At 39.5% G+C, this 27062-nt stretch overlaps 1 protein-coding gene across 15 annotated transcripts in view; it reads right to left on the reverse strand.

Annotated features, from left to right (window-relative positions):
* Nucleotides 1-27062, reverse strand: part of LOC127571818 (disks large homolog 1-like) — a 339770-nt gene that overhangs the window by 11566 nt on the left and 301142 nt on the right. For 5 of the 15 annotated variants that reach the window (XM_052018542.1, XM_052018537.1, XM_052018535.1 and 2 more), the window contains 3 exons: nt 18266-18332; nt 13925-14024; nt 2594-2635 (listed from right to left, as the gene is read on the reverse strand). In XM_052018542.1, the coding sequence (XP_051874502.1) occupies nt 2594-2635; nt 13925-14024; nt 18266-18332 (209 nt within the window). Of the gene's footprint in view, nt 1-98; nt 135-2593; nt 2636-13531; nt 13578-13924; nt 14025-18265; nt 18333-27062 lie in introns of all 15 variants that reach the window. The other 10 variants (XM_052018548.1, XM_052018550.1, XM_052018544.1 and 7 more) reach the window with 6 other exon arrangements.

The following is a 27062-nucleotide window of genomic DNA, read 5'->3' on the forward strand; positions in this document are numbered from 1 at the left end:
AAAATGAGTTTACCAAGAGTCTGAAACTCATGCAAACACAGGACTGATGAGAAACAATGCACGCTTGAGATACATAAACAGAACTGTTTAAAATTAACCTCTTGTTTCACCATACTCATCTGTAATCATGATTTCTGTCATGAACAGAGGAAGGCAGAAGGAAAAAGGGAAGAAGTAAAAGTTGCAAAAAAAGTACAGTTTGAAAGTACTTATGAGATTCAGTCGACTCCATTAACCAACCTGTGCAGTGCATCTCATGAAACTAGATCAGTGATAGTGATTGTGCTGGCTGTCCTTTTGTCAATGTCTCTAAATATTTAATATCAAATATGCTTCATAAGGGATTAATAAAAAGCAATCATTCATATATGGCTAGTACCTTACAGCAAACACCAACTAATCCAGACACATTACATACTACATAACCTGGCTGGCATTCAAAGATTGAAAGAACTCATGCTGATTGGCAGTAAATTAAACTGCTTTGGGTGCATCAATTTACTTATTTTCCCAGTTGGTTAGATGGTATACATCTCCTTTAAATAATACACTCCAACTTAGGTTGATGTCTGTGCACAAAAGGCAGCAGTACTACACCTTGAAGATGAGTTTTTAAGTGAATCTAAATTGATGAAGACAGATCTTGAATACATTAATTCCAATCCTTGCGATAGGTTGGCCATAAGGAAATAAAACCTCATTTGGCTTTGCTATGGCTAAGTAGATGCCCAATTATTTATTAAGTGAATTATTTTAAACTTGAATTGATATTCACATCTTTTGCTATTTTGTCTGTCGTAGGTGGGATCACTACTCAACACCTAATCTTTCGGACTCAACCAGCACCACCATCAACGCAACAATTTCTAAAGCAGACCTAAGATTTCTATTTTTTCTAAGTTTTAGAAATGATGCTCTGTGCTTTATCCTTCTCCGATCATACATTTGTATTCAAGCCACTCTACATTCTTTCCCAGAACTACAATACTGAATAATGACCCACTGCTCTTGGTTTTTCCTTTATCAGGTACTCTCTCTCCCCGACCCCCCCCAGGACTTTTAACATGATCAAATGCTCAGTAAATTGATGTACGTCAGTAATAAAAATTCTTGACCAAGTAAAGAAAACCGAAACTGTACAAATCTGAACTGGCCAACTCTAGACCAGAAAATAAGAACTTGTCCAGTTGGAAAACTTTCACATTGAACAAGATAGCAGTAGTTATTTTTGAGTAGCGATTTAATGCACTTAGTCACTCTCCTGTGGCACTGTACTTAGAAGACAAGACCAGATGTAACAGGGTGGGAGGAGTAATAATTGCAGTCAGATAATTCAGTCATTCCTTTCAGTAATATAATCTTCTTAATCTATGAGTTTCTTAAACTCACTCTTACAATGTAAAGCCACCAACCTGTAATTGCTAGCAGTGGCAATGAGGCACCTCTAAGAGAAGAATGTACTTATAGTAGCTCAAATAGATATTGGTATCATAAATATGGTCAGAGGAATTTGAGGTTAACGAGGTGTTTACACAGAAACCCATTTTAACGTTTTAGTTTTTGTGATTACCCCATTGAGTGATTTAATACCAACCAATTTAACAGATATTCCCTCAAATCTTAAATGATCGACTTGGCAATATATTAGAATGCCTGATTTTTTTTTATGATGTTCTCATTCAGCTCTCATTGCAACATTCAGTTCTTTCACAAGATTCAGTCTCATCATTTTTCAGAAAGTAGTGTGATCTTAGTTTAACATTGTAACTTGCTAGTGACCTTGAATTTGAAACAAAAATGATAAAGAATCTCAAATATGGAGGTCAAATCACAGCAGACTTCAACCTGGTTAAACAGACATACCCTAAAATATATGAACAAAAATCTTCTTAAAAAATATCCAAAGGAGAACAAGCTTCTCTGAACAAAACTTGCATATATCCTATCCAGCTAAAATGTCAGCATTGACATCATCCTCAGTACTTACAAAAAGGAAAGTTTGACAGGAGCATGTTTAGAGAATCATTAATGTTACATAGGCTGGTTGAGTTACAAGCTCCAAAATTCCCTCCCTAAATTGCTCCATTTTGCTGCTTCTAATTTTTTTTTTAAGATGCTTCTTAAAATCTCTGGAACCATGCTTTTAGCCATTTGCCATAATGTCTCCATTTATGGCTAGGAATCAAATTTTGTTTGTTTATACTCCTGTGAAGCATTTGGGACATTAATGGGGTTATAATCTCTACATAACTGAAGTTGCTGTTTATAATATTGTCAATGCAAATCTTTAACTGCAATAAAACTTGGTTACTTCTCCCCCCACCCCCCAAAGAGCGCAAAATGAAATTTTCAAGCATAAAATGGGCTTACATTTTATTCTAAGTACAGTGGCAAGCTGAATTTGGAAAATAGTATGTTCTTTAGACAAGTCAGATTCTGCATGGTAATATACAATAGCCATATATGAATAACCTTCTCTCTTTGCCAGGTTATAAAACATGCAACTTATTGGGCAGAGACACTGAAAGCTCTGCAAAGGATCTGTAACAAAAGGGTGAATTCAAAAGCAAACAGCAAACAAGAAACAACTTACGGTAACTACTTTCACTATCACTGGCATTAGAGGTTACATGCTCTGAAATCATAATAAAAGAAATATGAGCAACATATTCAAATGTAACATGGTAATACAAATTATGGTTGGCAGAATTTTGCATTTCAAAAATATGTAAATCATACCATGGAATCATGAAATGCATTAACAATTTTATTGGATGATGATGTAATTACTGTGAACTGGGAAATTTAACCTGAATCCTAAAGTCAAACACAACACAAAATATTGACGCCAAACCCGAAACCTATAAATCACAGTACATTATACTGAAAACACTGAAGTGGACAGACTAGCAATACCACATAATTGCACAATAATATCCAAGCAGGAAAAGAATTCCTGTTATTAAGTAGTCAATGAAACTACAGAGTATCACCACGCTACTCAAGAATGCCCCTTTAACCAGCTTGAAGAGAAGACACACAGCCGAGTTATCACCCCCATTTGTATTCTAATACTATCCAATGGCTGTGGAAAACAGACAGGTGGGGAATTATGCTGGCCATCAATGAATATTTTGGGAAAAAAAAATTACAGCAATAAATCCTTTAATGTGCAATCATTTGAATGACCTTCTGTTGAGTGACAATGATTCATACTGAGCCTAACCAGTTAAAATACAATAATCTCAGCTTTAATAATTGCAAGCGCATTTTATACCATAAATAACAGATCTGTACATTAGTGACTTAATAAAAATGATTAAAATTCATTGGCTGTGAAAGTGCGCCTACGGCATAGAACATTACTGTCAGTCTTCATATTTGGAATCAGTCGTATGTAATTAAAGGTTCGATGAGTGGAGATATTAGGAGGTAACCCAACTGTAAAGCACAAGGCTCAGTTCTCACTCAATGTGCTTAAAATATGGATTTATATCACTGCATTCTGCAGCCATTGATCAAACCAGAAACAAGAGCTTTGTAAAGGGGAGCAGGATTTCATTTACAGAACAGAAAAAAAAAGTCCAAATTATTTCATGTCGAACATTGTTTTATTTATCACCAACTTCCCACAAAATTGTTATGCCCATGCTCTATGATGCATTACAGTTCTGTGATATACCACTGTTCCATGGTACACGGCCCAGCTTGCAGATATTTTTGCACAATTACAAAAAACCAATCTGATTAAAAAGCCTTGAATGATACTGATAACCTGACAATCAAAATGAATGGAACAAAGTTTGAGAGGTCCCAAATAGTGATGTTAGGGATTGGAATTTTCAAGGAAGCCACAAATGTAGTGTGTGTATGAAATAGATATGGTGCATGTTGGAATTGAACAAACTTGAGTCATTGTTAAGTGACCAAACTCAACATTCAGCTGTGCTGAATTTTGTATTGGGCGCATGGTTAATACGAGAATAGATTTCACCCGTTCTAAAAATCATGTGGCAACGCTGTGCTGAAAGTAGATGAAAAATATGAACACGTTCCATCCCATAGTACTGACAATCTAAAGTATAAAGCACCATTTTGTTGTTCACTAATATTCAACGTCATCATGACTGCATTCCCCAAAGTGAATTCTGCATCCAACACATCAGGGAGGGTCAAAAGGAGTCTGGAAGTGTGCCACTGGAGGAAGAGGGGTAAAATATCAGTGAATTCTTCTGAGTGAAGATGATAATGAACAGTAACCATGGCAATTGTTAGAAAGTCAACAACCTTTGCTTTTCTATCAGGAATCTAATTCTTGGTGGATAGAACTAAAGAAAGAAAGCTCAAGTGGATTTTCAACAGTCATGTTAAAAATGAATGCTTGGCTTCAGATTTTATCATGCATCAAGGGGATGAACGCAAAATGTTTTTATTAACATTCCCTTTTATCTAAAAAGTATTTACTATCTTAATGTACTTTATGCAGGATTGTAAAATATTTATCAGCTGCATTTTGTGATTGAGAATAAATGAATTGAAGCTTCCCCACAGTAACACAGGAGCATTACAAGCCATTAGTAGATTTCAGGATTCCAAAGAATGCACATAATCCACACAAGAAGCAGATTCCAACTTTAACTTTACTTTCATCATTTTAACATTTACCTGCTTAGAGAAATAAACCACAATTCTGTAAATTTCAGACATCCTGAGAGGTACTTGCTTCAAATATTGCCCATTACTTGTCCAATACACATTCCAAAATTCCCTTTAGTTTTGTTTGGAAAAACTACATGCTTAGATACTCCCCTCTTTTGCATAGAACAGTACAGCACAGCAAGCTAGGGCTTTTCTCTCTGGAGAGGAGGAGGATGGGAGGTGATTTGATAGAGGTGCACAAGATGATAAGAGGCATAGATCAAGTGGACAGTCAGAGACTTTTTCCCAGGGCGAAAAATGGCTAACATGAGGGAGTATAATTTTAAGGTGGTTGGAGGAAGGTACCGGGGTGGGGGGGGGGGGGTGTGTGCATGTCAGAGGTAAGTGTTTTTTTTTACACAGAGAGTAGTGGGTGCATGGAACACATTTCCAGTAGAGGTTGTGGGGGCAGATATATTAGGGACATTTAAGAGACTTTTAGATAGCCACATGAATGACAGAGAAATGGAGAGCTATGTGGGAGGGAATGGTTAGATTGATCTTAGAGTAGGTTAAAAGGTCGGCACAATATCGTGGGCCAAAGGGCCTGTACTGTGCTGTAATGTTCTATGTTCTAGTACGGGCCCCTCAGCCCACGATGTTGTGCCGAACTACATGAACACCTCCTCCAGGATCAATCTAACCCTTCCCTCCTGCACAGCCCATAACCCTCCATTTTTCTTACTTCCATGCATTTTAGAGAGTCTCTTAAATGTCCTATTTTATCAGCCTCAACTGTCACCCCCAGCAATGCATTTCAAGCACCCACCACTCTCTGTGTAAAGAAACTACCTCTGACATCTCTCCTAAACATTTCTTCTCTGACCTTACTCAAATGGATGTCCTCTGGTATTAGCTATTACCGCTCTCGGGAAAAGGTGTTGGCTGTCCACTCTATCTATGCCCCTCATAATCTTATACACCTCTATCAAGTCACTTCTCATCCTGCATTGTTCCAAAGAGAAAAGCCGGAGCTCACTCAACCACTCCTCATAAGACATGTTCTCTAATCCATGCAGCATCCTGGTAAATCTCCTCTGCACCCTCTCTAAAGCTTCCACATCTTTCCTATAATGAGGTGACCAGAACTGAACATAATACTCTAAGTGTGATCTAACCAGAGTTTTGTAGAGCTGCAACATTACCTCATGGCGCTTGAACTCAATCCCCTGACTAATGAATGCCAGTACACCATATGTCTTCTTAACCACCCCCATCAATTTGCGCGGCAACTTTGAGGGATCTATGGACTTGGACCCCAAGATAACTCTGTTCCTGTTCACTGCTCAGGATCCTGCCATTAACCTTGTACTCTGCCTTCATGTTCATTCTTCTGAAGTGTATCACTCCACACTTTTCTGGATTGAACGCCATCTGCCATTTCTCCACCCAACTCTGCCTCCTGGCTATACTACAAGGTGAACCTTGTCAAACGCTTTACTAAAGTCCATAAACACCACATCCACCGCTCTACCTTCATCAATTTGTTTTGTCACCTCCTCGAAAAACTCAGGATCAGGAGGCATGACCTGCCCCTCACAAAGCCATGCTGACTACCCTTAATAAGACTATGCTTCTCCAAATGCTCATAAATCCTGTCCCTTAGAATCCTCTCCAACAGCATGCCCACCACTGATGCAAGACTCGCTGGTCTATAATTCCCAGGATTATCCCTATTACCTTTCTTGAACAAGGGAACAACATTAGCCATCCTCCAATCCTCTGGTACTATCCCTGTGGCCAGAAAGGATGCAAGTATCAGCGTCAACACCCCAGCAATCATTTTCCTCACCTCCCGTAGTAACATAGGGTATATCCTGTCTGGTCCCGGGGTCTTATCTATCCTAATGTTTCTCAGAAGCTCCAACACTACCTCTTTCTTAACCTCAAAACACTCCAGCACATTAGCCTGTTCTACACTGACCTCACATTCATCAAAGTCCCTCTCCCTAGTGAACACTAAAGCTAAGTATTCATTAAGGACCTCCCCTTCCTCCTCCACCTCCAGGCACGTTTTCCCCTTTATCCCCGAGCGGTCCTACCCTCACTCTAATCATCCTCCTGTTCCTCATATATGTGTAGAAAGCCTTGGGGTTTTCCTTAATTCTACTCGCTAAGGCCTTCTCATGTCCCCTTCTAACTTTCCTAAGTCCCTTCTAAAGCTCCTTCCTGCCTACCTTATAATTTTCAAGATCCCTGCCTGATTTTTGCTTCTGAAAACTCAAGTATGCTTCCTTCTTCCTCTTGACTGAGTGCTTCACCTCTTCTTGTCAACCATCGTTCCTTTACCCTACCATCTTTTCCGTCTCTGTGGGACAAACCTATCCAGAACCCCATACAAGTGTTCCCTAAACAGCCTCCACATTTCTGCTGTGCATTTCCGAGAACATCTGTTCCCAATTTACGCTCCCAAGATCCTGCCTAATACCAGCGTAACTAACCCTCCCCAAATTAAACTTTCCCATATCAGCTTCTCCTATCCCTGTCCATGGATATGCGAAAGGTCAGGGAGTTGTTGTCACTATCTCCGAAATGTTCACCTACCAACAGGTCTGTCACCTGACCAAGTTCATTGCCTAGTACTAGATCCAGTATAACCTCTCCTCTCGTCGGTCTGTCCAAATACTGTGTCAGGAATCCTTCCCGGACACACCCAACAAATTCTGCTGCATCTAAACATTTTGCACAAAGGAGATGCCAATCAATATTAGGGAAGTTGAAGTCTCCCATGGCAACAACCTTGTTATTTTTGCACCTTTCCAAAATCTGCCTACTTATCTGCTCCACAGTGACCTGGTGACTATTGGGGGAGGGGAGGCCCCATAGAAGGGAGCGATTGCTCCCAATAGAGTGATCGCTCCCTTCCTGTTTCTAACTTCCGTTCACACTGACTCAGTGGACGATCCCTCCATGACGTCCTCTCTTTCTACAGTTGTGATACTATCACTGATTAGCAATGCTTGCAAAGTTCTTGCATAAAACATTGTGACTCTTTAAGGCAAAGGGCCATTCCATATTATATTTTGTGAAACATAGTTATAAGTACAGTAAAACTCCACTGAATGATTATTCAAGAATTCTGATGGTTTGGTATCTGGCTCACCAGGCTCCCCAAAAACTTGCCAGGGCCTGGTTTCCTGCACTCTTTTTAAATTCGCCAGGGCCCAGTTTCCTGCACTCTTTTTAAACTCACCAGGGCTTGGTTTCTCATGGTCCCTTTAAACCCATCTTGCTCTTTTTCCTGCACTTCCTTGAAACCCACTGGGGACCCTTTTCCTGTGCTCCCTTTAAAATTACCGTGTTTACTGGAAAACATTATACTACTGTATAATGTGAAAAAAATGTGAATTAGAAGTATTTTGGAGTATTTATTGGCATAACATCCAATTGTCCAGAAAACTTGTTAGTCCGGCACCAAAATCTCAAGCGTGTCTGATTAACGTTGTTTTACTGTAATTGCTCAGTATAAATCTGAGTGGAAAGTTATACAATGACAAGTGATAAAATAGAATTCAAGTGAGCTAGATGCTGAAGCCATTTCAGGGTTGGCTCAGCATAATTGCCTGGATATCACTATGGATATTTTAAAACTTCAGTCATCATTTCTAGCATAATTTACTACCCAAGCAGGTCATTACTGAATAGTAATTAAGCTGTACAGTAGACCCATATATCAGTAGCTTCCACTGATAGCCAAGACCACTGCTGGAGACAACTGAAGACAATGCATCCCTGTTCCTAGATTATTAGGGAGTACAGTGGTGGTGTAGTGGTAGTCCAGAGCCCTGGACTAACAATCTGGAGACCCAAATTCAAATCCCACAATGAAAGCGGTGGAATTTAAATTCAGATTAATAATTTCAAAACAGCATTTTTACAAAAACTAGACCACTATCAGCCATCAAGACCTAGTCTGGCCTATATATAACACCAGACCCATAGACATAGACAGTGTCCTCTAAAATGGCCTGGAATGCTACTATATTCAGGAAAGTAGAGATCAACAATAATTACTGGCTTTGCCAGTGATGCTTCCATCATAGAAGGCGAGTAACGAAATAACAGAAGCTGATCTTCAGCCAATTTGACTCACTCCACAAGATCGAGAAATGCCAAGAGCACTGAATACAACAAAAGCTACAGATCAGACAACATCAAAGCTGTCATACTGAAAATCTAAGCTTCAGAACTAGAAGCACCTCTTGCCAAACTGTTCCAGCACCATTAAGCACTAGTATCTACCTAGCTCTAAGTGAAATTGCCCAGGTATGTTAAAAGTAGGACAAATCTATTCAAGCTAATTACCAGTCAGTCTATTCTCAATCATCAAAGTGATGGAATGTACAATCGACAGTCATATCAAGTAGCACCAACCCACTGAAGTCCAGTTAGGGTTTTGCTAGGACCACTTGGGTCAAGACCTCATCACAACCCTGGTGCAAAGACCTGAATATCAAGGGACAGCGACTGACTTTGACATTAAGGCAGCATTTAACCAAGTGTGGCAACCAGGAGCTCAGGCAAATAAAGAGGTCAATGGGCATTCAGGGGAAAACACACCAATTTTTTTTTAAACTGTACCTTAGTACATGCGACAATAATAAACCAATTTACCAACAGTTTGTGCGCATCATACCTCACAAAGGAAGATGGCTGTGGTATTTGAATCAGCCGCAGGACATCACTGCAGGGCAGGGTTATGTCCCAGGGTCAGCCATCAGTTTCTTAATCAATGACCTTCCTCCCATCATTAAAGGATGCAAACAATCATAATTGTTCTGCAAATGTAACAGTCCATATCTGCATGCAGCAAGATCTAGACATCAGGCAAGTGAGATCAGTGCCATAAAAGTGCCAGACAATAACCGCCTGTAACAGAAGTATCTAGCCATCTACCCTTGACATTCAATCGCATTACCATCACTGAGTCCCCAACATCAATAACCTGGGAGTTGCCATTAACAAGAAACTCAGCAGGGCCAGCATATAAATACTGTAGCTACAAGAGCAGGTCAGAGGCCAAGTATCTCACAGCAAGTCACTCATTGCCAGACACCCAAACCCTTCCTACCTTCTACAAGGCACGAATGAGTGTGGTGGAAAACACTCCACTTGCCTAAGTAGCCTGGCACCACGCAGGAAACTACAGCCCAATTCACCACACTAAACATTCCTTCCCTCCAACATGCAGCAGGGCTGCAGTGTGTACCATTTATAAAATGCATTGTGGTTACTTACCCAAGCTGCTGCAACAGTATCTCCCAAACCCACAACATTTATAAGAATAAAGAACTAGAGCTTCAGGCACACAGGAGCACCAGCCCCTGCTTGACCAAGTTTCCCAGCATCCTGACTTGGAAACTTTTTAACATTCCTTGATCGCTTCTGGGCCTAAATCCAGGAATCCCTTCCCAACAACATTGTGGGAGTACCTGCTTCAGAACTGCTTGATGGTAATGAGGGATGGGAAATAAATGCCGGCCTTGCCAGAAATGCCCAGATCCTGAAAGGTTAAGTAATTGAAAAAAAACTGAAGGCAGCTGAAAGCACCAATAAACTTCTCAGGAGGGAACTGCATCTGGTCCCTCAGCCACTTTTTGCACAGTTATCAGAACCATTGTTAGTTAGCACTGGAGAGTAGATTATTATCCCTTACTTTGGATTTGCATTAGTATTGCAGGATTTCATAGAGAATGTTCTAATATGAGGCTCACCAGGGTACAGGTAATGTGAAGTTTTCCAGTCTAAAACTACCTTAGTCACTAAATTTGATCATATTGATCATATACTGCTCATAAGCACTCTGAATCAATCCTTCCCTCTCTGTTCCTGCAATGCTCTCTCAAATGCTTAATCTTAGAACACTGAACAAGGACATTGGTCCCTCTCTTCAGGTGTAACCCGTCCCTTTTGTACAGGTCATACCTTCCCCAGAAGAGATCCCAGTGATCCACAAATCTGAAACCCTGCCCCCTCCACCAAATCTTTAGGCACGCATTTGTCTACCATATCTTTCTATTGTTACCCTCACTGGTGCATGGCACAGGCAGCAATCCAGAGATTACCATCCTTGAGGTCCTGCTTTTTAGCTTCCTTCCTAACTCCCTATATTCTCTCTACAGGACCTCATCCCTTTTCCTATCTATGTCGTTGATGCCAATGTGCACCACGACTTCTGGCTGCTCCCCCTCCCCCTTCAGAATGCTGTGGACTCAATCTGAGACACCTCTGACCCTGGCACCGGGGAGGCAACATACCACCTGGGAGTCTCGTTCTAGTCCATAGAATCTCCTATCTGTTCCCTTAACCAATGAATCCCCTATCGCTACCGCAGTCTTCTTCTCCCCCCTTCCCTTCTGAGCCAGACTCCGTGCCAGAGACATGGCCGCTGTGGCTTTCCCCTGGTAGGTCATTCTTCCCCCCCACCCCCTACCCCCCCCCCCCAATGTTATTGAAGGGAACGGCCACAGGGGTACCCTGCACTGACTGCCTATTCCCTTTCCCTCTCCTGATGGTCACCCAGCTACCTGCATCCTAAGTGTGACTGTCTCCTGGTAACTCCTGTCTATCTTATTATGCTGATTGCTCATTACCATTCTATATATGCAATGATATGTGCAAAAGGAAATAAATTATATTAATTCTTTTTTGACAAGCTGAACAGAAGTGAACATGAACCAACATTAGCAAATTATCTCTCCTTACCACCCACCCTCTATATTTTTCTCAAAGCACAGATTTAAATTAGCTTTAGATCCATGGTTACATGCAGTCCTCCAGCATTTTGCCTTCATGTTAACCCTTTAACTTACACTGGGCAGAAGGGTGGGAGGGGAACAAAACAAGATCGACAACTGAACAACAACTATATCCCTTTGTCCTCCCCCAAACCTACCTCAACATTCAGATTTGGGTACTTTTCAGCAAGGGACAGTATATAGGAAGATAAAAAGCAGTTTTCTTCCCACCTTCCTGGCTCAAGGTATTCAGAGCAAGCTAACTTCTTGATCAGTGCAATTAAGCTGCAAAAAGTTATTTGGAACATTGAATACCAGCCGTGTTTTAAAACTTTCCTTTGAAAGAACTTTCTGATATCAAATAATAATAAAGAATTTAATAATTTTTAAGTTTTAAATTATTAAGTTCACCCCTCAGCCTCCTACACTTCAGTGAGAACAAAAACCAGCCTATCCAACCTCTCCTTGTAACTAAAGCCCTCCATTCCAGGCAACATTCTGATGAATTTCATTTGTCAGCAATCAACAGTGAAGGTGAATTGCTTGTTAAATTCTTGCAGACAAGAGCAAGTAATGAATCATTAATTGATAACCAAGTCAGTTCATATCTCATTAGGCTAACAAATAGATGGATTGCCAAGACGAGAAGGGATTTGTCTAAAAATTCGCTGATTTGATCTCAGGGTGGGAAAGGCATTACAGGAGAACCTAATCCTCAGCAAACAGAACATTCATTTTAATTCACCAACTGTGACTACAATCCACTGCCTCCAATACTCAGCACAATTAAGTATGCTTGCAATTAAAGTTCTAATAGTATAAAACAACCTAAGATTTTAAAAACATGCAAGTAGCCAGTACTGTACATACACTCCTCAAACACAGTGAAAGAGAATGTTAACTAGACCAAGAACCCCAATCAGAAAGGAAAGAGTGGCGAAGGATAATAATATCCCAACAAGCAAGCAACAATTAAATTGACATATTTATAATCTTCACATCAGTTTAAAAGGTGAAACAAAACTTGTGGCTGAGAGAGAACCTTGCTCGCTTCTAATACAATGTGTGCAAATGCAAAGTAATTTTCAGAAACTGCACATCTTTTACTGAAGCTCACAGCTGTGGGAATTCCAAATGATCCCCATGGACAGAACTTCTCACTGTTTAGATTTCATTTTCTCTTAGATTTAAGGATATTTTTACATTTCCAATTGAATGAATGTTTTTATTACATAGCTTAGTGCTATGTTAATAAAACAGGGTAATTTGGACATTAAAATGAGAATATGGAGGATAAGGATTCAGATTCAATCTCTGCTCAGATTCTGATCTCATTCACACCAAGGTACTGAGCTGAGGGTAGGTGGCTGTTGGAGAGGAGGAAGTCTTCATCAAACTCTGTAGCTCACCGACAGTGACAGCAGCCAGTTCATCCCTGAACCATGGGGAAAATAATAAATTGCAAAACAAGACAGTCTGCTAAAATGCAGCTAATTGAACAAATATAATATAACCTGGTGATTTCTAGCTCTCTGAAGCTCTCACCCAGTTTAAGGAAAATAAAAAAAATCTTTCCTCCAGTTCACAGTATGCAGATCACACTGATGTCATAATGTAAGAAAAAAAATCATTTGCAATGGTCTCCAGCTATTTCCTATGTTAACATTTAAAACTTGATTATACATTGAGACAGACATTGATATTTTGTTTACTTCAGAATACAAATCGGCAAGTTTAAATACAGAGGCATGCAAAAGGCAGAGGATGCCACCCAGTTGCAAACAATTTTAAGAAACTTCGACCGGCATTTATATAATTTTATGCAAGGAAAACATTTTACCTGCATTCAATTAGCTAATCAATTTAAAAAAATGTCTACTTTATCTGAAAGTTGACATAGGAAATATGGCCAGAGATTGTGAACCTGACTTAATATGGCAATGATTACAAAGTAAAAATAAAGACGTGAAAACCAATAACCATGAACCTCCCCCATGCCAGCAGAACCCTACAAACCACTATAGAAAGCAACAAAAAACCCAGCTTAGAAAATAGATGGAGGCAAATGTGAATGGAGAGGATTTTCCGGCACTTACTCAGGCCTTTTGTTCCCATAACGTCGTCACCTAACCCAGGGATCTCCTGTAGAGTAGTCCCCAGACAGCAAGCAATAAAGAAAAAAGAACAATCACAGAAGAAAAAACAATCTGTCAGTGACACGTAACAAGACCACTACCATGACAGGCTGTTTGTGTGAACATAACTGGTTTAAGAGGTTTCACAGCCCAGGAGTTAACAGTAAAGTCTCGTCGTACAGTTATATTAACATAAGTGGATACAGCCAATTTCAAATAGATGCACTTTTCTTTTAATGAAAGGTGGGGGAAAACCAGCTGTATTCAGCAAAACATGTTGCCATGGTAACACAGTAAAGGTCCCTACTTGGAGATTGACCTTCTCTACAGGTGTGTCTGGTTGCAGCTACTTACGTTCAAGATCACTGGTTTCCTGCTCACTCTGCTCCTTGCTCTTGTAGAAGGGGAATTTTCGGGAAAAGATGTTCTTTTTACGCTTGTCATTGAATGACTGCTGAGGAAGAGAAGGAGTGGCAAAAAAAAAGGGGTGTCTAATGTCCACGTGATTAATGCCCGACCCCAGAAACACATGGTAACTGACTTGGGCCACAATCCCTTGCAATATTTTTAAAAAATTGATATACTATTAGATATAGCCAAGAAAATGACCTTGCATCATATGAATTTTATTCCAGGAATGAATTTCCTGCAAACTGTTAAGAAAAACTGTAAAGGGCTGCTCGGAAAATCTTCTCGGACACTTTGCATTTTTTTAATCTAAAAAAGGATGTCAGCTGCAATCTTCGACTAGAGAGAAATTTGCTATCCTTAAGTTGTTTCCACAAGAAAACATAAGACTTCTAGTGCAACTGACATGATCAAAATAAATGAGTCTGGTCAAGGTGTATACAAAAAGATGTCCATGGCTAAGACTGGTTTGAAAAGTTAATTTTTTTTTGTTTAGAATTATTCCAAAAACCTTCTATGAACAAGACAATCATAGTTGAATTCAAATGGATTGAAGATTGTGAAACAAAGGATTTAGGGTGAGACAAGGTTGTTCACATGCTGTCTTACAAACTCAAGTCTTGATTAATAAACTTTAATATCATTTTCAAATTTCAGCAAGAATTTCACTAAGAAAATTCACAGCCAATGTAGTAAAACTAAGGTGCAACAAAATAATAAAAATCCAATTTCTCAAGAATTTCAGGCAAGTCTGCAGGGTTTATTTATTTTATATAGGGCAAAATTTAAAACAAAAAACTAGTAATTCACATAAAATATTAAAAAGAACTCGTACCAAAGTTTATCATGCTTCATTTGAAGAAGCACTAGAAGAACTAAATAGCAAAGAGACTCCAAGCCTCTAAAGGAGCCAACTTGTGGAAGGAATAGGAGAGAGACAAAGTGCGAGTAGTAACAAGAGAGACAACTCACTACACAGGAAAATAAAGGCAAGAACTTACTGAAAATATCCATGGGAGATTTATGTGGAGAATGTCTTTTTTTAAATGAATTTAGCATTAATCATTATGTGATAAAAGTTAAGAAACAAGTTAGTTGGATTTTGTTACAATTGGTGATTTTTTAACATTTATATCAGCTATATAACAAGAAACACTCAATTTTACCCCCATTGGTTACGATTTGGAAAACTAATGTGCGAATATTTTCATCTGGACAAGATTCATGAAAATGTAATCCATTTTACATCCAGAAAAATAGAATGTTAAAATTTAACTCCAAAGTGTTCAAACCAAAATGGTAAAATCTAAAAGTGGTATTCAGTTTCTCACCATTGTTTACACCCAAATCAAGAGAAATTGGATTTTGAGCTCTAAAGGCAAGTTTTTCTTTTAATTAGCTTGCTTGCATGCATCGTGTAGTAGAGTTTGGCATCTGACAAAGCCACGGCAGAGTTTGGTAAAACAGCTCCAAGAGAAGCAACGTTCATCAATGGCAAGCGTAGTGTTTTTATCGCAATCCTCTTGCAACACAACACATGCATGTTTCAGTGCACATCAGTCCACAATTGTTCCAACCATAAAAAATAGACACGTAAAGAGCAACAAAATATAGTTTCTAAGCTTAGCACGGAACACGGTCATTGCATTTATTTTAAATCCATAGCAAGTACGAGCATGCTGTTAATCTTATTCATTCCTGGCTATGTACAACAGTTCAAAGTTGCACACATACTTTGATACTTAAAAAAAACCAATCCAATGTTTATGAATCAAAACCATAATTTTATAATAATTTATTTTTTTCAAAAAAGATGATGGGCAAAGATAAAACTTTCTGATCAGAAATATACTGTATGTCCCTTATTGAATTCAACGAGCAGACCCCCCACGACCTTTCACTTTCTCACTGTCTCTCCATTCCCCAAGTCAAAAAGTACCACTGAAAGAAATAGCAATGCTGCCATCACATACCAGGAGGACTATGATTTAACCTCTGGTGGTCAGCATATAAATAAAAACCATGAATCCTAATGCTTGTAGTCTGATCAGGCAGAAAGAATGCCAATAGATTTTTCCGCACAAATTCTCACCAAGAGACTAGGTAAAACTGAGCGGGGTAATGTAAATTTAGAAGTTGAGCAATGAAGAACATTGCAACAAAGATGTGGCAAAGTTATCAGTGTTTTAAGGTATTCCTGACAGGTGTTCTTTTCCATCTGCAGCTGTTTCTACAGAAAGTAGAAAAATGCATACAATGTTAGATGATAACTTATCGCTACTGTGCAATCACCGCACAATCCATACCTACCACTTTATGAATGTGAAGGCCTTGCCCAAAAAAAAACTTGAAAGCTATAACTACCAGTGGTACATGTAACGTATTTTTCTTTTTTGAAGAGAACTTCCATCTAGTAGCCCACAACATCCCCTGTCCAAAACACACCCAAAACTTAACAGAAATAATTCATTTTTAAAGATGTGGATGCATTTCAGTTTTAGAGTATGCATTTTAGATTTATTGTCCAACTTCTGCATGTCACTAGTGCACTCAGAACCCAAGATAAAACAAATCAGATATCATTCATTAATGCCCAATTTTAAACAAAAGTCACAAGATCTCTGCTGATGCCCATTAAAACAATAGTTATGCTATAGATTTATTCCTCCAATTCACTGGTTTTATAAAGTCTTGGAACAAGACACATTTAACTGTTGAAGGTTGGAATATATAGATCAACCAAAATTTATATTTGACAATTTTTTCACGCGAGGGATGGTGAAGTGAAGGTTGTGGTATCAGAACAACAGAGAAGGGAGAAACACAACTATAAACAGTATCAGGGGTCCAGCAACATTTATCTCCTGCTGGATTCTTCTTGATACTGTTTATAATTGAGACTTGAAGCAATGATGGATAGGTGAAGTCTCAGCTAATGCTGGAATCACCTTTACTGACAGAATTGGCTGCGAAGATAGTGTATTACACTTTATTTTCTTGTTAGTTATAACTGCTAAAGATGGCCATGGGTGGAGGTAGCATTACTAAAAGAACAAGGTGGAATTGTCATTTTGGAAAGGGTTTCTTGGCTTGATCATAATTACAAAAATGGTCTCAGTCAGTGCAAATTTTACCCACTCCAGCTCCTCGTTCATTACATGAGGACCGTGGATTGTGTTATGAATCACCTAAAGTAATTATTCATGTGCCATTCAATTGGTCGACCCTCTATACTATTGTTCCTCTTCAATCCAACACAACCTGACCTCATTCGAATCTTCCTTTATTGGATTTAATATTGGACAGACTGCAGTGAAAGTTTTGACAGGGAACACCTTCCCATTTAAACAAAATAATCCATAGTTTGTACTAGCCCTGAAGAACTGAGCACCTGTTTTTATTTGGAATTAAATGTTTTGAATTTGATTGGGATAATCAGATCTAATTTTGAAACCTGTTTACAGCCTTTTGTTGCACCCTCGGTTCAATGGGAAAATGCTAATGAATTTCTCAAGAAAGTTAACCATATATTTGTTGAATGGTTTCTGAGGTTTCCACACATCTGCAATTTGGGAAAGCTGCTGAAAAGCTGTATTTTGTAGGCATAGTGCAAAATAATTTGCTGCTTTCAGCAGGAAGGTGGTCAGCAGTGTCACCATTATCCTTCCTTCAATTTTCATTCAATCACAAGACCACTGGATTACTAGAATGACAGGACCTTTCTCCAATTCAATACTAATTCCCTTTGGAGCTAAAAAAATCAGGTATTTCACCGTATCCAAGGGAGATCCAGTTTTGGGACCAGAATTAAACAGTGAAGCCACACACACTTAAGTGCAGCACAATTACATGGAGTGTGCTCAGATTTTTGCTGGGGCTCAACAATAATGTCCAGCAACATAGCATCTTCAACAAATACCCAAAGGTGTTTAACTTCCAACACTAATTTGTGCCACAAACTAATTGCATTAATGTGTAGAAGACAGAATTTTATCCCTCTAAGTCCCCAGTTGTGACATGCATGGATTTAAATAAAATGCACTCATTTATCAAGTGTTAAGAAATAACAATAAATCCGTATGCAATATTTAGAGCCTGACCTTTCCAGCTTAGCAGCAGAAGTCTACAAGTGAAACAGTTCTATGGTCTCGAGATTTTTTAAAAATATCTTTCACACGTTAGACATTTTCATTCAAATAGAAAGAGAATCACATCCTTAAGGATGTAAACAATTTTATGGATACAAAGAAATGCAAATTGTAAACCCCACCTCCCAAATATACTTACCCCTTTATCTCTTGATTTTGAATTGAATTTCACTGTCTTTAACCTGGCCCGTTCTTTCTTCTCAACTCTTTCCGAGACAGCAAAATGAAGAAAGCAAAACAATTAAGGGTCAAGCAGAAGAGATTTAAATGCTTGCAAGTCACCTTAATACATTTTAAATTGAAGTCCTAATTTTCACCAATGAACACATTCAAGCCAATAAAGACGGCAGCATTTCACCATCAACACTGTCAAGGGAGGCACAAAAAATTAACCTACTTACTGAAGAACAGCCTTAAAACCGTGTAGCCTGAAGCTAACATGTATAAAGTAGCACTGGCACTAAAATTTGATTCATTTACTAATTGATTTAAATATGAGAAACACAACAAAAAAAAAGATAATTTTGGGATGGCATGAGATGCTATATGCTCAGTTCCTGACATTCACATCTAGTTCTCTAACCAACACTTGCTATCATGAGGAGGTATCATTGGGCAATGTGAAATCTGGCAATCACTGCAATGCTGTCCTTTTCCATTCCACAACAGCAATTTGCAGAAGCTGCAAGCTTGTCTCTGTTACTTCCTTCTGACCAAGATAGTTTCCATCTTTAAGAAACACATTCAGAAATAGAAATAGAAGTAGAATATTAGAAATTTACAGCACAAAAGGAAGCTATTTGACCCATCATGTCAAAATGGATTAAAAGCTAATCCTACTCTCCAGTTTTTGGTTTATAACCTTGCAGGTTATGGTTCTCCATGCAGGTACTTTTGAAAACCTGGCAAAGGTTTCTGCTTCCACCACCCTTTCAGACAATGAACTCCAGATCCCAATCATTCAAATAAAGAAAAAAATAATTCCTCCACTCTGCTATAATACTTTCACCAGTGAGTTTAAATCTATAGCTCCCTATTTTTAAAATCGCTAAAGGAAATCAGTCACTCCTGCTCACCATCCAGGCCTCTCAATTTTAATACACCTCAAATCTTTCTTCAGTATCCTTTGCTCCAAAAACCCCAGCCAAGCCACATTCTCTTTGTGAATATAATTCTCCAGCTCCGTCAACAGCCTTGTATCCTCTTAACTCATGCCAGTGCCATCATATTCTTCTTGCAGTGCTGTGACCGAAATGTACATAGCCAACTACCTGGCGTTCTAGCATGACCTTCCTGCTCCTGTATTCTAGATCTAAAAGAATGAATAGATACCCCATTTGAAAGCGGTGTTGCAATTTTCCTGGTTCTACTTCAAGTGGACACATTGGATGCTTAACAAAAAAAAACTTCCCTGGAAGTAGCTTGCAGCTAATCCATCATATCTGCAATTTATTTTGTATCACCAGAAAACACATTGATTTTAATACAAGGATGAGAAATGCCCCATTTATTTGCTCTTCTCTTCAATAAGATGACATTTTATTTCAACATTTCCTGTTATTGTTTACGAACAGAAAGTGAGTATGTTTGCTTCTAAAGTCAAAAACTCTTAAAATTGTTATGGCAAAATTGTTGAACCCTAGATTTCATGAGTTCAAAGTTTTCTAAACTTACAATCATATATTTTCATTCCCCTTGCTTACAAAGGGATCCAACAACATCCATCAGTTTGATCTTAAGCCTTAAAATCATGGTTTATATTTTTCTTCTACCTGAAAAGCCATTTGAATCTCACTTTACTGATCATAATTTGTTATACAAGACCAGTTCTGGATGAGACATCAGTGGCCCTTTTCCCAAAGAATAGAAAAAGGATGCAGGCTCGTGAGGCTGACAGTACTTTACTGGATTCCAGCAAGGACCAATTTCTGACTCAGATGAAATTACATATTTAAAAAAAAAGGTATAGCAGGATTAGAGAGATCTCTTGGGCCAGTTCTAGAAAGAAATAGACCAAATTGCCCAAACTTTTTATTCTCTGTATGAGGAAATCCTACAAATTCTGATTGAGTGGAATGTACTTTTTGTGAAATACCATCCACCATAATTGAGAGAAGTTGGATGTAGCAGTGTCTTTTCCTGTCCATCAATGTTTACATATTAGAGAAATAAAGGACTGCAGATGCTGGAATCTAGATGAAAAACACAATGATGCCTGGCCTACTGAGTTCCTCCAGCATCATCGTGTTTTTTATCAATGTTTATATATTTGTAACTTAAGACCTAACATCATGTTTGTTGCCATACAATAAACCCTTTCAAGGAATGAATATTTAGAGAAGCCTGCATGAATATAAAGGGCAATATTTGAAATCTATTACCTCAATTCTTTCAAGACTTCTTGAACTTTTAATACATCTCTCATTTTGCTTTGGCAATTGTTGCTGCACACAGAACTCCTTAGCATTTAGTCTTCCAGTTTCCTCAATACCTTTAAAACCGCAACTTGGTATGCACAACTTACTGAGGAATCTTGATCATTTTAACACCAAAATAATATGCTATACCCAAGACACAAAGCAGCAAATGAGAAGCATTACTCAGCATGAAAGGAAATGTCAATCCATAGGATGACACCAGCTTCTGTTATTTCCAATAAACACAGTGGTTGGAAACTAAAAACCTCTCTTCTTAATCATTAACACACAGAATGCAAGTATTGCTAGCAATTTATTGCAGGGACTTAGTGGGATGGAATGTGTGTAACTGGCTAGAAGCTGGCATTTCTAGAATTTGTTCTAGCCTTGTGAAGTTGAATATGTGAACATGAAGTTACAGCAATTTCTTAGTGCTTAATTGGAAATATACTTGAATGAACTACACCAAACTGGTGCTGGGGAGTTCTCTACCATTGGCTTCAATGCAGAAGAAATATCGTGAAGGATTCCATTTAAGAGTTACTATCTTTAAACATTTTTAAATTGACCTTATTGATTACCAAAGAAACTGCTACTTTTTAAGTTTGGAACATTTTAAATTTCAGAAATATTTATTAGAGTTTTGAAAACCTGCTAAATCAGTGGATACAACATTGCCAGTTTGGTTTCTTCAGTAGTGTGGGGGTTGGTTTGTTCCAATGCACCAGTCCAAACGCACAATGGGATTGAGAGAGAATTTGCAGTGCAGGGTCTCTTCATTGAGAATTGGGCTGGCTCCTTTTATCAAGGTCCTGCCACAGGCACAGAACAAAGGAAGTATAATTTCTCGTAGGCATTGCCAAGTGCAGGTGGCTTGCCACAAATTGCAAATTCAAGACCTTTGTCTATCCTTGTTTGAAATGAAAGAATAGTTGAGAGTTTTAAGCTTTAACCACACTGGTAAATCTGGATTCACAAATATTCCAGATCAGATAAAGACAGCAGATTTTCTTTCCTCTACATGATGAAATTTTACCCACTATTTCAGCATTTTCACAGTCATCATTATTGATGCTGGCTTTTTATTCCAGATATATTTAATTACTTCAATTGATATTCTTCAACTGCCATGCTGGGATTCAAACTTGCAGCTCCAGATCAAAAGCATGGAAAATTTAACAACAGTGTTACTCAGCATGCACACCCACCAAAGAACATTTGCCCAGAGCATTCTCTTTATGAATTTCTATACAAAGGTTAACCCACCATTCAGAATACATTGTGTTGACATGACCTTTAAGGTCAAATACTAAAAAACTTTTTGCAAGAGCAGAGTTATAATGGTAAGTAACAACATTGAACTGGGTGAAGGACATCTTGCCTTTGCGGGTAATTATAAAAAAAAACACAGAAACCCTGCAGCAGACTACCTAAGCAGATAATTTCCATCCAAGGTTGATCAAAGGTACATGTAATAAAAGATAACTACTATTATAAATGGATACAAAGTTTAAATAAATCAAAGTTTAACTGCAAGCTTCTGCTGCATTTACTACCATATAGGCTGTTAGACAAAAACTTAGAAACTAACAAGCCTTGCTAAATATTGATTATCCAGAGGCAATGCAATCACCTGAAATAAAGTTTTCTGGTGGATGCAAAGCCAGAAAATGTCTGCAAGGAAAGCTTTCAAAATATTTATATTCACTGCATCTTATTCATTTATTCTTTTTTAAAAAGATGGTGAAAACTATTTCAGATCTGCATTGATCAACACCCTGTTTCAATTGCAGACCCCTCCCCAGGTTACAACAGGGTTCCGTTACTGTGAACAGTTTCACAACCCGAACAGTTTTCAAGTCGGAAATGTGGCCACGAACCAAGTTTCCACGCGGCAGAAGGTGCCCGCAGCAGCCAGCAAATCTATGCTACTAGTCTCCCAAATGCTCGTATGTACGAGCTGTGCACAAGTCGGGCGTTCGTAAGCTGGGGAGGACCCGTAATGAAGGAATCGCAACAGAATGGGACAAGCAAAATGGATCTGTGCACCATTCCTTGCCCACTATTTTTCAGATGGTTACGAGGGCCTCATACCCTAACTTTCAATGTGTACTATTCTATGCCTGTCCAATGAAAGGTGCTATTTGCTGCACATTTCTTTTCATATATCTGCCCTGGATCACCAACAATATTAGTTACTGGTCCAACTATGCAGATGCCATGGCCAAGAAAGCACACCAGCTTCTCTACTTCTTCAGGAGGCTAAAGAAGTTTCGCATGTCCCCTTTGACACTCACCAATTTTTAATCGATGCACCGCAGAAAGCATCCTATCCGGATGCATCACGGCTCGGTATGGCACTGCTCTGCCCCAAGACCGCAAGAAACTGCAGAGGAGGCTCTGAACACAGCTCAGCACATAACAGAAACCAGCCTCCCCCTGCATGGACTCCGTCTACACTTCTCGCTGCCCTCAGTAAAGCAGCCAGCATAATCAAAGATTCCAACCACCCCTGGACATTCTCTCTTCTCCACCCCTCCCATCAGGCAGAAGATACAAAAGCCTGAAAGCACGTACCACTAGGCTCAAGGACAGCTTCTACCTTGCTATTATAAGACATTGAACGGTTCCCTGGTACGATAAGATGGACTCTTGACCTCACAATCTACCTTGTTATGGCCTTGCACCTTATTGTCTGCCTGCACTGCACTTTCTCTGTGACTGTAACACTTATTCTGCATTCTGTTATTGTTTTTCCCTTGTACTACCCTCATGCACTGCAGTAATGAAACAATCTGTAAGGATGGCATGCAAAACAATATTTTTCACCATAACTCAGTACATGCGACAATAATAAACCAATTTAGTGTCACTTGGTGCTAGAAGCTGTACTGCACTTGAAAAGCTACATGGACCCACAGCAGTTCTGGACACGAGGCCCTCGGATTTGTGCAGTACAATATATGAAGCAGAGGTCGTGAGGGTGAGATTAGAGACTTGTAGCTGGAGACAGGATCAAGGCGGAGGTGGGGGTGTGGGGGGGGAGGGGAGACGGTAGGGGTGATCATGATGATGGGAGAGATGCTTAGCAATCAGTTTTTGAAATAACTGTGATCATAGAAGTGCATAAAAATGGAGCACTACACAATAACATTTCTTGACCTTCCAGATCATTGCCATTTTTCCTTCATGCCAGACCTATAGTTAACATGACTTACAACCTGGAACTCTCTTTTTAATCCTGAACTATTTTTAAAAGCTGCTTCAAAACCTATTCCTCACATTATACTTTCAACTGCTTAATTATTCTTCCAGTTCCAGGCGGATAGCTCAACCCTACTAAGAGTGCCTTGGGACATTTAGAAAAATGCAAGTACAGGAATTTGCTAATCTTGTTCATCCTCTTTTTCTACTCTACTCCTCCGCAAGTAGTCCCTCGCTGGTGTAACGCTGGATTTTATTTCTTTGCCATGGTTTGCAATTATGGCTTTAAAACCTTTAAAAGCTGTCTATCTATACACAGGATATCTTTGATGATGTGATTTCAGAATCTTTTTTTCACCCATAGTTACCCAATTTTGTTCATTGATCTGCATTGCAGCTATAGTACAAGGCACAGCTGGCTGGTTGGTCGGTAGATTATAGACTGGGTTGCTGGCTAGGAGTTTAATGCAAAGGAGGAGAGATCAGGTGAAGAAAAAGAGGGAGGCATACACTGAGTATAAGCAATTGGGAACCAGTGAATCTCTTGATTACTACAAAGTGTAGGAGTGCACTTGAGAGAAGTAAGTGTATAAAAGTAAGGAAGTGTTGATGAGGCTCTACGGGGCACTAGTGAGGCCTCATTTGGAATACTGTGTACAGTTTTGGGCCCCATATCTTAGGAAGGATGTGCTGATGTTGGAGAGGGGTCAGAGGAGATTTACGAGGATGATTCCAGGAATGAAAGGGTTTACAAATGATGACCGCTTGTCAGCTCTTGGACTGTACTCACTGGAGTACAGAAGAATGAGAGAGGACCTCATAGAAACATTTAAAAATGTTGAAAGGACTGGACAGAGTAGATGTGGCCAAGCTGTTTTTCCTGTGGGTGAGTCCAGGACCAGAGGGCACAATCTTAGAATTAGAGGGTAACAGGTTTTAAAACAGAGATGAGGAGAAATTTCTTTAGCCAGAGGGTAGTGAACTTATGGAATTCCTTGCCACGTACAGCAGTGGAGGCTAGATCACTGGAGGCGTTTAAGGAGGAGATAGATATCTAATTAGTCAAGGAATCAAGGGATATGGGGATAAGGCTGGAAATTGGGGTTAGAATAGTTTTTTTTTCATTGCCCCACCCCCCCACCATTTCTCATTCTTTTTCTTTTTTTCCCCTTTTCTTTGGAGCAGACTCGATGGGCCGAATGGCCTACTTCTGCTCCCTTGTCTTGTGATCTTGTGAAGTTAGGAGGACTGAAAGAGGATACAAGAAAGATCTGGCAGACAAGATGAAGCAAAATCCCAAGAGATTCTATAAGTATATTAAAAGTAAAAGGGTGGCTAGGGAGAGAATAGCTCCCCCTAAAGATTAGCATGGCCATCTGTGTGTGGAATCAAAGGAAATGAGTGAGATTTTTAATGAATATTTCTCTTCAGTTTTTACTGTGGAGAAAACAATGGAACCTAAGAAAATGGGGGAAATGAGTAACGTTGTCTTGGACCACATACGAATTATCAGGGAGGAAATACTTACTGGAGACCTTAAAGTGCATTAAGGTGAATGAATCCCTAGGGCCTAACCTGGTGCATTCTCGGACCTTGTGGGAAGTTAGAGAAGAAATTGCAGAGGCCCTTGCAGGGATAGTTGCTTCATCTCTGGCCACAGGTGAGGTTCTGGAGAACTGGAGAGCGGCTAATGTGTGGTACCATTGTTTAGAAAAGGTAGCAAAAACAAGCCAGGGAACTGCAGGCCAGTGAGTCTGACACTGGTAGTGGGTAAATTGCTGGAGGGGATTCTGAGGGACAGGATCTCCCAACATTTGGAAAGACAGGGTTTGATTCGAGACAGTGAGCACGGCTTTGTACGTGGGAAGTCGTGTCTGACAAATCTTTTGGAGTTCTTCAAGGAGGTAACTAAGAGGGTAAGATGAGGATAGGGCAGTGGATGTTGTCCATGTGGACTTTAGCAAGGCCTTTGAAAAGGTTCCTCATGGCAGGCTAGTCTGGAAGATTAGATTGCATGGGATCTAGGGGAAGGTAGCAGATTAGATTCATAACTAGCTTAGTGACAGGAAGTAGAAGGTGATGGTCAAGGGTTATTTATCATACTGGAGGCCCGTGTCTAGTGGTGTGCCACAGGAGTCAGCGCTGGGACCTTTGTCATTTGTAATTTATATAAACGATTTGGATATGAATGTACAAGGCATGGTTAGTAAGTGTGCAGATGATGCCAAAATATGTGGTGTTATAGATAGTGCAGAACGTTATGCAAAATTACAGGGGGATCTTGATCAGCTTGGTATGTGGCTGAGGATTGGCAAATGGCTTTCAATCCATATAAATGTGTGGTACTGCATTTTGGGAGATCAAACCAGAGTAGGACTTGCACAGTGAATGGTAGGGCCCTGGGGAGTGTTATGGAACAGAGGGACCTAGGAGTGCATGTACATAGTTCGCTGAAAGCGGTGTCAAAAGGTAGATGGGGTGGTGAAGGTGGCGTTTGACATGCTGGCCTTCATCAATCAGGGAACTGAGTTTAGGACTTGAGAAGTTATGATGCAGTAATATAAAATGTTGGTATTGGTTTATTATTGTCACTTGTACCGAGGTACAGCAAAAAACTTGCCTTGCATACCGTTTGTACAGATCAATTCATTACACAGTGCATTGAGGCGGTACAGGGTAAAAACCATAACAGAATACAGAGTAAGGTGTCACAGTTACAGAGGAAGTGCATTGCAGGTAGACAATAATGTGCAAGGTCATAACAAGGTAGATTGTGAGGTCAAGAGACCATCTTACCATATTAGGAAACCACTTAATAGTCTTATAACTGCAGGATAGAAGCTGTCCTTGAGCCTAGTGGTATGTGCCCTCAGGCTCCTGTATCTTCTGCCTGATGGGAGAGGGGAGAAGAGAGAATGACCCGGGTGGGTGGTGTCTTTGATTATGCTGGCTGCTTCACCAAGGCAACAAGAGGTATAGACAGAGTCCATGGATGGAAGGATGGTTTCCGTGATGTGCTGGGCTGTGTCCACAACTCTTTGCAGCTTCTTGCAGTCCTGGACAGAGCAGTTGCCAAACCAAGCTGTGATGCATCCAGATAGGATTCTTTCTGTGGTGCATCGATAAAAGTTGGGGAGTGTCAAAGGGGACATGCCAAATTTCTTTAGCCTCCTGAAGATGTAGAGGTGCTGGTGAGCTTTCTTGGCCATGGTGTCTACATGGTTGGACCAGGACAGGCTATTGGTTGAGGCCGCATTTGGAATATTGTGTCCAGTTTTGGTCACCCAATTACAGGAAAGATGTTATTAAACTAGA

Source organism: Pristis pectinata, chromosome 6 (genome assembly GCF_009764475.1).
Source record: "Pristis pectinata isolate sPriPec2 chromosome 6, sPriPec2.1.pri, whole genome shotgun sequence".
NCBI classification, from domain to species: Eukaryota; Metazoa; Chordata; class Chondrichthyes; order Rhinopristiformes; family Pristidae; genus Pristis; species Pristis pectinata.